A 12,635-nucleotide genomic window follows, 5' to 3' on the forward strand; every position below is an offset into this window, starting at 1 on the left:
TTGTATAGTAAATTGGTACAAAAGCCTTATCATATTATAGAAGGTAAATCCATTTGAGCGAGATGTGATTGTTCACCAGCGGATAAAATTGCACAGAATCCTCCATGCTGCTCCCCCCAAAAAAAGTATTTGGGTTTGTTTTGGTCAAGAAGGAGCCTACGTGGCAGTCCTGCAACAACTGCACATGCGGATTTAGGCTGCAGTCTCCATCGACTGAAGCTTGGCAGGCTGCATCCCAGAGATGCTGTTGTATAAAAGCATCCAGCTGACTCATGGCTCCAGCAACAATTACCCTTGTGTGACCTCTGCACTGGGACAAATATTGAGCCTTTTGGCTAAGAACAGAATTTTAAAAAGCAGAGAAAAAGAGTGTATGAGAGTCATTATACCCAGGCTCTTCCACAAAGCAGTAGAAATTAACATTCAAAACAGGGAAGTAAGCACAGTACAATTTATTTTTACATTCCAGCATGCTTGTAAACTAGTGGTACTTGGAAGAAGTGAAGGGATCCATACCACTAGCATATGGAACACAGACAAAGACAGCTTTTTGATAGCAGTTTGACAATTATTTGGCTTTCTGCTCAAAATATTTGTGACAGCAGCAAGTCAGAGCTGCCACAAAGATGACAAATTCTTTGAAGTCCACTTGGGAATCACCATTTTCATCCAGGTTCTTAAAGACTTTATCAATGGCATCCTTGTCCTTCCCCGACTGCAAAAGAAAAGGAGCAGATTGAGGTGAGACGTGGCACAAACCTTAACACAGCTCTGTAACTACATGTACCCCAAACAATGGCACAGTGGGGCTTGGGCTGTTGTTGAGATGTGCCGCACATCTCAAAGTGTGACGCTGCCTCCAGCTCAGGCATATCATACCTTTCCATGGGAGTGTGATGGAGCGGTAACGGCTCCTGCGTGCAGCCTTACCGTAGGGCTGCCTGCAGTGTCAGATTATCACAGTTTCTCCTCGTGAGTTCTTGGTTTTTTAAAATTATCTTCTGTTTTGTGCATTATACGTCTGGGTATAAAGCCCTGAGTTCCTTTGCCCTGCGTTTGGCTGAAACGGCTGCTCACTGCCCAGCATGGGAAGTGGGCTGCATCCGCACCTGCTCATCCTGGCAGGAGCTGCATATCTCCACCTCCAGCTGCCTGAGAAGCACATCCTTCCCGTGGGGATTTGTGCTGCTGCTGGGGTCAGGCTCAGGCATGTGGGGAACAGCCTGGAGTCGCAGGGCTCCGGGTGATGCTGGGAGCAAGCATGAGTCCTGGAATCCTCAGGGCATGGGCGCAGACCTGCATCTTCCCACCCTTTGCCCAGTGGCAGCGAGCACATCACTCCTAGGTTTATTACACTCATGCACTGGCACGGAGAAACAGGTTTTCTGCATTTAAAAATTACATTTATCACTGCTAAGTTCTGAGGCCATTACCCAACTGAACTAAATGCTGCGTGTTCCCTATCTGCTCCTCTGGAAAGGTTTGGCGGGAGCTCAGGCAGTTTGTAGTTCTGCAAAATGACGTGTTCTTGGGGCAAATATGAGATTGCAGCTTCCTCAAGCTCTGCCAGCCCAGCAAAGATGCAAATGGCCTCAAAAGAGCTTTGATTGCTCCCTCTGGCCTTGGTGCCTGGCAAAGGCTGCTCACAGGAACTGGTGCCTGGGAAGACACCTCCTGAAGCCACCGAGGTGCTGGGCGTGAGTTACGGCAGGCAGAAACATCAGAAAAATCTTTTTCTTTCTAAATTGCCATAATTCTGATGGGCTGACTGAAATGGTCATCTGGAGGCTGATGGCATCTTGAGGAGAGGCACCATCCAAATAAAGGAATTAAAAGAAGAAAACTTGCTGAAATAAAAAAAAAGGAGTTTTTCCCTAGAGTAGCTTCCAGGAGGGCTTTTGTCTCAAGTCCAGCACTGATCATCTCCAGCAATTTTAGAAAATGCAGTTTTAAAAATAAACAAGGGATGGCAGTAGAGACCCATGTAACGTAGGGAACAACCATGTGGATTTGGGTGAAGATAAACAACAACAAAAAAGATATTATACTAGGAAGAAATAATATACACTTTTGGAAAATCTCCAGGAATTTAAAATAATAACTACCTTAGCTGAAATCTGATGGCATTTCTTGATCATGGTCTAATTATCTAAATTTCTCATTCTGTAATTTTATGTTTCACTTTGAACACACGCACTTTTAAAATCACTGAAAATTGAACCATTTCCCTAGATTTGACTGATGAATGTGTCTGGAAAGTTTTATTCTTTTTTTACTTTGAAAATTACAGTCGGTTTTAGTATCATAAGGAAATATTTTAAATTATTTAGTGAAATATATGAATTAGTCTTTGCCTCTTAATTACTTCTGAAATGCACATGTAGGAATTATTTTTTGTGAACTCTTAATAACTGAGTCCAACCCTTTAGTTTGTGGTATGGATTTATTTCTGCTTCTGACTGATTCAAGACCTTGCCACATAGTTGTGAGCCGTGTCAGGAATAACCAATTTAAAGACTAGAAATATACAGAAGTATTTAAAAGACTATTTCCCAGGACATTCTTGCAAATAAAAAAGATAAAAGTTGATCAGAAATATCAGTAAAACGCAAGTGAAACTATTTTTGCTGAAATCAGATTTATTTTCTTGTTTTTTATCACCTGCACTTATTAGTCTGTAAAACAACACATTGTTGGTTTAAATGAATTTTATGTACTGGAGTAAAATATTAATTTTTTATGTTTTGGTTGGGGTTTTGTTTTCCTCAGAATAGTAAAATAGGAAGAAAAATGGAGACTAGAATGTAAGAGGACATTCAGCTAATAATTTCCCTGAAAATTCCAGTTTTTCAATCAGTTTCAAGGAATGAGTAGAACCAGTAAGAGCAGCTGTGGGAGACTGGAAAAAGTGGCACCTGGTCAGTAACTGTAGTCAGGAATGACCTTTGAACACCATACCGTTCAGTAGCTGTTTAGTGCACTGGTCCCCAGCATTTTCTAGATTAAATGTCAAGTTTCTGGGGGATTTCCAAGTCCAGGTTAGTTTTGTTTTTCTTTATACAAAAGTGCTATAGAAAAATACATGTCCATGTCCAGAAGTAGAAGGACGCTTCCTTTGATGTTGTTGGGTCACAACCACTGATCTGTTTTCCAGAGGTTTTTCAGAGATATTTCCATCTATCGCCCTTTCATTTGTGGGTCAAACTGTGATTTGATACAGCTTACATGGAAAGATACTAAGTAGTCTCAAGTACCCTGGCTGCAATGCCTGAAATTGTTGTTAAAAAATTGAATTACGCTGGATACAAAAAGTGGGAGCCACATTCAGAATGTTTGGTTCTAGCCTGTTGCAATGAGGAATAATAACTGTATGGATAGATAAACTTTACTCCTGTGTGGAAAAAACAAGACATTTGAAAGTGTTTTCTGGAATTTTAGTGGGGTGAAGGAAAGCAAAAAACAGTTGAAAATGAAAAGCATTTTGTCTCTCAGGCAGCTAGAGATTTTATTATAATTTATTGAGACTTTTGAATGCCTACTAAAAGAAATTTTATATATATGTGTGCGTGTATATATGTATACGAAATCTATCTAAATGCACATGATGATTACATACAAACTTTTGCTGTAAAATATTTTTTAGGTCTTTCTTTTTCTGTTAAAGACATATGCAAACCAGTTTGCTCTGAGTTCATCTGTTGTTCTTGCTTATGCATCATTTTGATGTGCATACTGAGTATGTAGTATGAATACCTGAAGAAAGTAAGTGCATAAATATTTAGAAAGATTCCCCATCTGCAATCAAGATCTTCAGTTGCTGACAACATAAGCACTTTCACAGCAGTTACAACATGACAAGAGCTTATAAATCCAGGGATAAACAGAAGTAGTAGATGAATTCTGAAGATGGAACCCAATCTATTTCATAGCCATTGTCCTGATAATTCTAGTGATGAATTTAGTAAACCAGGAAAGACCCTGAATATTTGAATCGGTTTTACACAGTATGTGCAAAGACTTTATTTAGTTTTTTTCCCTACAAACTGTTGCATAGTCCAGAATGTAATTTCCCCTATAACGTACTAAACCCTACACCTAGAGGCAGCTCTTGCATTCGCTACACAGAAATTATGCCATGCTGTTTTCTTACCGCAAGGAAATTTGGGAGCTCTTTTTCCAGGAGGGTCTTCAGTTCTGCTTTGCTGAGGGTTTGCCTGTTGCCATCAGTCTTTGCATAATTGTCAAAGACAGCAATGGTCATTCCCATTGCAGTTTCTAGCTGAGACATGTTGCTGCCGTTGTCCGTCTTTCTTCTGAACAGGAACAGCCTCAGGGCTCTCTTGGAGAATGGACACTGGTCTGTTCTGAGGTGTTTTATGCAACTGTCCCATCCAATCAATGGTGGCACACCAGAGGGACAGTTATCCTTTAGCAAACATCCGTGTCTGAGCACTGCTTGGAGTACACACCTATTCAAAACCAAAGCCTTCTCACCATGGCGTGGCTGGTACAACCAGTTGCTCACCAGTAGAAACCAGCCTCTCCTTCAAGATACACAGTGTAACTAACAAACGAAAATCAGATTATGATACTGGCTGTTTGCTCAAGAATCAGGTTTGTTCCTTCAGGTGTACCTCTCTGAGCAGAGGGCTGATAGCCTGGCTCCGGCAGTCTATGCTGTCCTGCTCGGGAGGAAGAGGAGCATCTCACTTTTCCTTTACCATAATTAGGGGCTCTGTGAGGTGCTGCTTGTGCCGAGCCAAGAGCAGACACAGGCCACCCTCTCTGCCATGCAGAGAACCTCATTATAGACCAGAAGGCTCACTAGCATACACATTCCCTGGATTAAAAGTAGAGGTCTGAGATGCAGACAGCTGAGTTAGTCCCCGTGATTTCAGGCCAGAGTGGGTGCCTGAAACAGGTCAGATGAACCAATGTCTCTCCAGGACTGGTAAAGAGAGCCTTGCAGAGCTGCTCCACAAAGAACTTGCTCAGATGGGGATACCTGCAGCAATAAATCTGATACTTCGGCAAACAGCCAGTATCAAGATCCATCCTGATCCACAGTGAAATAACCTGCTATTGACTCGGCAGCATTAAAATTTGCAATAAAATGGACTGTACTGAAGACAAAAGGTCACTTTGAAGTCCGATGTTCCTCTGTAGCTTCTGATTAACTTTGTGATTTGCTTAAAAACTGCAGTCCTCCATCATTAAAACTCCAAACACATTGCACCCGCATCTACACACAACAGAGCTGTTGGTGGGTCTGTGCTGGGAGCTGAGTGGTACATGGACAACATTTGCTCAGGTGATGGAAGCTGATCAACTACAGCTAGACTGAGTTTGGAACAAGTTAAAATTCCTGGTCAAGCAGCAGGGTAACTTGGCCTCTGTCTAACTCCAAGTGGGTACACTAGACCTGGAGGAGCTCATTTAAGGTGAGCTACATCTACATTAGAGTCTGCAGAGTGGACACACTGAGAAAATTTTGGGGTAGAACCTATCAAAACCTGGGCGTCATGCATCAATAATGCTGAGAGACCCCAGAGTGATGTTCTGTGTAGAAGACCCTGACTATGGATTCCTAAAATTAAATGTGCATTTGGATGTCTTTGAACATACCTCTGCAGGCTTGAAGATAAATTTCCACTCATGTTATGTTATAGAGAAGTTAGCAAAAATTAAACTCCTTTCTCCCAGACGTCTGTAGCTTCCTGTTCCCCTGGCAAAATCTGCCGTGTAACATCTACAACACCTCAGAGCAAACCTACACATCACAAGTACATGGAAATCTAGTACTTTGCTGAAACAAAAGCCCCATGATTTTCCGTCTTACATTCTCCAACAAGGGATTTTGCATTTCCCAGCAAATCATGGCAACATGTCAGGCTGGATGTTTTATTCAAACGGCTCATGAGAACTGGTTTTTCCTGTGACTTGGATCTCATGACATAGTTGCAACTGATTTGCATTAAGTGGGTAAAAGTAAAGTTTGAAGCTTTTACATTAGAGTGCATGTTGGAACCTGTGGGGCTCCCTCAAATGGAACAAGAAGAGAGCAAGCAACTGGTCCTTGTTAGCTATGAACATCATCTGGTGTTTGCATGCAGATACAATGGCAGTAGCTGGTGTGCCATGTGCCAGGAACTTTTCTCGCCCTTTCCTGATATATATCTGTAAGATGAATATTAAACATGGCCATTGAAGAAAAGTCGATACTTCTCACTAAAGGAAAATTTACCAAAATAAAATGTCTACTTCACACATTCTCGAGGCTTTGAATCATGAACGTTAGTGTTAGTTATGCAGATGAAGGTAAAAAAGCGCCTCAGAAAGGCAGAGGGGGAGCTTCAGTCAAGAGGATATGTCAGTATGTCCACACCTTTGCCATGAGACATGGCAGAAAAGGTGTCCTCATTCTTGACCCATTTTCCTCTGCAAATGAAGGTAACACACAGGTTTTGAGGAGACAGCTCTGAAAGTGATAAAACACAAAATAAAACACAGGGCTTGAATTTCTACAAACTGAAAGGTCACCATGGCAGCACTGCCTGACTGGCTTGGGTTTTTTTAATGTGTTATATTTGTATTCATGCATGCACGCACACATCAGTGCTGCTCAGACTTCAATGCACACCTTTTTGTATTGTTTAAATATATCCTTACAATTTGTTTTTCATTAAAAATAGCAGTTCTGTGCACAAGGCACAGACCATCGCAACTGTTTGCAAACAGAAAGCAGAGTACAATCAGGAGGCAAGCTTAGGAGAGCAAGAAGTGTTTTGGTGTTAACCCATTTGTCCAGCTCCCCAGTGAGATAAGCCATTTTCTGTGGGCTTGCTTAAACTGTATATTATTATTTTAATGTGAACAATATCCATTATTAGCTTCTTTCAGCTTTCCTTTGAAGAATTGTATGGGCAACAGCTTGGATGACTACTTACTGAGGGTTTATACAGGTCTTCCTGTTGCTAAATTGGGCCAAAAATTTAAATGATTTATATATTTATACTCAAGTTTTATGGCATTTGCTCATATGTTCAGATTTACATGAGATTTATGTTACTTTGTCCTGATTTTCTCTTAGAGAATAAATTTTGTCCTATGCTCTTTGCAGCAGCATCTGTTTTGGAAAAGTCTGAATAAATGCATTTGTCAGCTCTAATCTAAAAAACGTCATTTGTGTCACAGTCACAGACAGCTGAATAGCTGAAATGGTTCAGTTGAAATGTTAATCTCCCGTTACAGTTTATCATCCCTTAAAGCTCATTCCAAAAGACGCAGGAAGTTACACGAGAAGGTCTTTTTTTTGACAGTTTCCACAGATCCGTTGTGTATCTGAATGGAAGAAGCACTGGAGGAAGAAAACACAACCTGAAATGATGAACTCGCAGTTTTTATTAACTTGCATCTAGGCAGCAGTATGAAAAGCACTTGATTTTTCTCTTAGCAAGAGGATAACATCTGAACGACAAACAAGCATTTCATGTTCCACATTGAGATAAAATTATCAAAACCCTCACATTTTCCAGTGTCCTCGAATTGTTTGTTTACTCAGAGTATCAACACACTTTCTTTACTAAGGAGAAAGGTTTTCCTTTGCACTGCTTCTGAAAACTTGCTCTGAATCTGGTTAACAGTTTTAAAGGTCGTATCAATTTTGCAACGCACAGTAAATTTATTTACACCTAGTAATCCAATGATGAAATTACTATATTGTTTTGCAAAATACAGTTAGATTAGACTAAACAGGCACTGATGAGGTGTAGGAGGAAAAGGAGTTTGTACAAGCTCAGTGTGAGAGGTTCTGTCAATTATATACATATAGGTTTTCATTATTCTATTATGATTTACTTCTCAAAATATCCTTAAAACATATTTCACAAATGCTATTAATAATCTCAAATGCTGTTTAAGGGAAGCGAAATGGAGAAGACCAAGGTCAGCTAACTGGCTGTGTAACTTTCTGAGTTGAGAGTTGGTGTAATAACACTGTCGTTTGGCAAAGCTGTGCCGTGGGAAACATACTTTCATCTCTGTATATTAACTCTACCCAAACACATTTATTAGTGCACTAGACATAGCCATATTAGAGTGTAAAATCAATGAGTGTATTACAGCCAATAAATTAATATTTGCAATGTAAATACTTCTGTCTTGATTGAATAATTTCCTGGATGCTATTCTTTACAAGATTTCTTATACCTCAGTTTTAAGGTTCATAGTATTAAGGCTTCCAAGACTACCTTTTTTAAATTGCAATGACAGAAAGAGAGGTCACACCCTATGGTAGCAGGATGTTGCCCACTCAAGTGCTGCAGTCATGATTTCGAAGTACCAGCCAGTCCCACAAGCAGTCCCACTGTCATTTGCTCTACATTAACACTTATAAAATCCTACTCGGACAAAGCCCATTACGCTGAGATGTGGTGAGCATAGTAAAAGGTTGTTCTGTGGCATGGTAAGAAAGAATAGGAATAAAAAACAAAGCAAAAGAAGAGAAAGAAGGAAGGAGAAAAAGTTAAAGAAAAAAGAAAAGGAAATGTCCTGTGAGACAGGATTTTTTTTTTATGAACTTGCAAACAGACTGAGTGAACCTTTTAAAAGAAGCTCATATTTATTAGAGAGAGGTAAAGACATGCAAGAATGACTAAGCCAATTGCAATAAAGATTTTAAAAGACTTTTGCATGCAAAGAGGAATGTTTTGGCTGTGTTAAGCTCTCATGAATTAAGCAATACTTCTTTTCCTTTATTGTACAAAAAATTTCTCAGAGGGAAGGAATCCCTAACAGAAAGCTGCTTCATGTTGAGTGTTGATGCAGGCAACACAACAAGAAAAAAACTTTGCATCTGCCATAAAGATTTTTTTTTTTTTGTATGTTAAAATATTAATTTATGCATACATTGAAGATATGAGAAGGGCTGACTTGCTATCACAGGACTAAGTGTAAAGTGAGGCGATATCCATATACCTGTCAGGAAGACTTACAAGGCAATTTGATTGAATGGAAGTTCCCCAGGCACACACATTTCACAGAGATGGTTGCTTTTGGTTTCCAGAAAGTATTCACGGGGTGTAGCACAAGTGATAAGAAAACATAGGGCTTTTTCAGCAGGCAAACACTGACATCATTCTGTCATTGTTAACGGGGCACCAAATGAGCATGCAAGGCTCAGAAATACCAAAAGGTAACAGACATTTAAACTTCAGGTTTTGCCTATCAGAGAAAGAGACAACCTTTAACAAACAGGGAAATAAAACACAGACCTGCACAGATCTGGGAGAGTCCTTACTTGGAGGGAGGATTCCAACCATGAACGGACTCTTACTTAAAGCCAGAGGATGCCTGAGTGTGTTGAGAATGTGTTCATGGATATAAATAAAGGAGTTGAATTATTTTGGCAAAAAATATCTTTTAAATGTGTTTAAATCTATCTGGATGGACTACCTGCTGGGTGTATTTGATAAAGCAGCCATTGGTGTGACAATTACTGGTTACAATATCTCAGGTCTGCATCTGCCTGAGGTCCTCACGCTCAATGCGCAGTCCCACTGCTCACACAACTTTGCTACCACACCGACGGTCTGAAGGCAAGATGAGAAACATCAGTTTTCTTTTTAGCCAGAGGCTAAAGGCTCTTTTTTCCTCCCCACAGAGAGTGAACAAAATGATAGCTACACTTTCCATTTTCTTCCTTGACCAATAGCAGTCCCTGTTTAAATTAGATCTAGAGTCTTGAGGTCTAAGGTTATTCTGTATTTAAAAAGAAATTTAAAATGACAAATTGTACATCTGCTAAACTGAGAAGGGAGAGTTATTCTAACTGAGAAAACCCAAACAGCCTGTTGGTGTTTTTGGAGTCCATCACCTTACTACGTTTTTCTCCAGTCCTCATTAAAGATCTTACGGGTCGTCCTCCCCTCACTTCCCCCCTCCAGAATTAAAAGCTATTAAGGAAAAAAGGGAGCCTGCTTTCACGACTTGTTTCCACAGCAGTATCAAAAGCCCTCACTGTGGACTGCAATTGCATCAGGCCAGGCAACATACAGATACAGCATTCCTCACTCGCAGAGACAGTCATTCAAGTTTAGGACAAGAGAAGCGCATCAGCAGATAACAGAACATAGAGCATTTCAGAGCAGATGTACCTGACAGATCCAAATCCTTGTTATTGTTTAAAACTCTTATGTTCTTTAGTTATATCTCTAACCTATGTCTTTTAGTTCACTGATAATGCCTAACACAGATGCTGTGCTTACTCCCTCCCTGGCTTATCCTTTTGGTACTCCTGCCTCTGTGGAGTTGAATACTTCCTGAGAAAAGAGCAGCTCTGGCAGTATAAGATGTTGCCGAGTCCTGTCTACTGAGCCTGCTCAGGAAAAAGAACAAGGTATTAATTGTTATCACATCCTATCAGCTAACAAAATCCACCAGCGCTCAGCAGCAGACAGTAGCAACTTAGCCAAAGTGTTACTAAAACGTAGTAGTTCATCAAAATCCTTCCTTCCTGTTTACAAAATACTGAGACTCGACCATTATTAAAAGTAATAATAATAAAAAACCCTCTTTACCGCCACCCTCATCATAACTACTGAAGAGAAGCATGATTGCAAAAATAAATTCTGATCATCTTATAGATTTACCCTCTAGTCTGTTACAGCACTCACTTACAGAGGATGTGGCGATATATCTTGATTCAGAGTCTGAAAGTGGCACTTGGGTTTGGAAGCTCAGTTCACCAAGGCAGAATAAAACTAACATAGCAACCTTTTTAGGTTAGTGGAAACGTGGACTCTTTGAGCCCCACGGCACGCTTCAATTACCCGCTGGATGGTGTTTTTTCTTAAATTTATGATCTATTTGAAGACTATAGTCTTTAACAGAGAAGCAGGTAATAACATTTTAGCTCAGACAAAGTATTGATTTCAACTTTTATTTCCCAAGCAATGCTAGGAACTAGGCAAGAATTAAAATTCAAACAAACCCCTTCTTATTCGCATAGACTGAACTTTCTCTGTTGATTTAGCCTATACCCAGAGTTGCTCCTGCCTAATGGAGGAAGGAGTGTTTCTAAACTGAGATGTTTTTAGCCAGTTGAATGAAGACATTCTTAAGGCAATTTAAGCCTGGGCTGTAGCTCTTGAGTTTTTGAGAACAGTGGCAGTTTTGCAGTGGTTCTTGACATCAGCAGTACAGAGAAATGACTTCAGGTGAAATCAAGTTTCAAACAAATTTTAGTTAACCAAGTTGACATCATTGCTGTTCTGACAGCACCGTTATCGGGCACAAGAACATTAGTCATAGTAACACACGCAAAACTTGACTGTTTTGCCAGTACATTGGTTGGGGTGCCTCATCATCCTGCCTGCTATAGAGGAACCTTGGTGTGGAGGAGTAAGTAATACCTGTCCGTACTTTTCTTCTACAGGTAGCATGACAGGAAAGAACCCCAACCCAGGGCTTGGAAAAAAAAGTGTGGCTCAAGTCAGAGTGAAATAATCCACACACAGTTGCTAAGACTGGCTGCCTATATACTAGGTAGGTTAATTAAGCTGCAACTCCTTGGACGATTGTGCAATGGAGCAGGAAGAGAGAGAGTGTTCAGGGCTGTAGTCTCAAGCTGACTACATCAGCTCTTCAAACCAGGGTCATGAACGTGACAGAAGGAGAGAGGAAGCCTCATTTATACGGCAATGACTAAGCCAAGTACATTTGATGAGCATTAAAAGCAGAGCAGAGCAGAACGCACACAAGGCTTGAGAACACATTGTGACAGTCTTGTTCTTAAATTAACAAGTTTTAGCTTGTGCTTAACACAGGACTTTGAACCTCAAATTAAACCACAATGGAATCATCACTTTGCAGCAGTCTGTTCAAGAAGGAATAACCACCAGAAGTAGTGAAAGGGAAAGGCCTAGGATTTTGCTCAAGTTCAGTTACTAGGCTAATGGACTTCATTATACACAGAACAGTTAAACATACAGCTAAACTTGAGACCATACTGGATGATAGAATATGTCCCAAGGCTAATTACAAAGTTCTTTTTTTGGTTTAAAGCTACAAAAATAACTGTGAAGAGGAAAAAGCATAAGTATGTGTGCCCTGGAAAAATCTTCATCAGGGTTTGTTGCTTCCCAAGTAGTACAGAAGGAGAGATGATATACATGATGTATAGGTGTCAAACTCCTGTTAACTGATTAGGACAGCCAGCAGGAGCTCTGATAATACTCCACTGGCTCATAGCCCCTGTCAGCCATAGATTAAAATAGATCATGATAAATTGGGTGTAGTCTTCAATTGCCAGGTGTTGGAAATTACCATGTTAACATACAAAATACAAGCAACTGTTAACATGGCAGCACTCTTTGCTGGTAGGAAACACATTTTTAATCAAAAATTTACTAATAGTACTATAATGAAAATACGATTTGGGGACTATTAAACTCTTCATTTAGTGTTTTTTTCCCCTGAATACTCTATATCTCCTCATTGTGCTTAAATAGAGAAGTAACCAGTAACATATGGAAAGACGAAGAATTTACTGAGCTTCCTCAATCAGGGATTTGGTCATCATGCCTTTTACTGATTACAACATTCTTGTGCAGGGCACAAAGTTAGAGAGTTTATGA

The 12,635-nt window shown here is 40.1% G+C and overlaps 1 protein-coding gene across 1 annotated transcript; it reads right to left on the reverse strand.

The window, feature by feature from the left end:
- Positions 1–471: 471 nt before the first annotated feature.
- S100P (S100 calcium binding protein P) lies at positions 472–4,580 on the reverse strand. Its single transcript, XM_009564680.2, has 2 exons — positions 4,151–4,580; positions 472–715 (listed from the first exon to the last, which is right to left on the reverse strand). The coding sequence occupies exons 1-2, from the start codon at positions 4,286–4,288 to the stop codon at positions 569–571; spliced, it is 285 nt and encodes a 94-aa protein (XP_009562975.1). The 5' UTR covers positions 4,289–4,580; the 3' UTR covers positions 472–568.
- Positions 4,581–12,635: the final 8,055 nt, after the last annotated feature.

This window comes from Cuculus canorus, chromosome 4 (assembly GCF_017976375.1).
Source record: "Cuculus canorus isolate bCucCan1 chromosome 4, bCucCan1.pri, whole genome shotgun sequence".
In the NCBI taxonomy this organism is placed as follows: domain Eukaryota; kingdom Metazoa; phylum Chordata; class Aves; order Cuculiformes; family Cuculidae; genus Cuculus; species Cuculus canorus.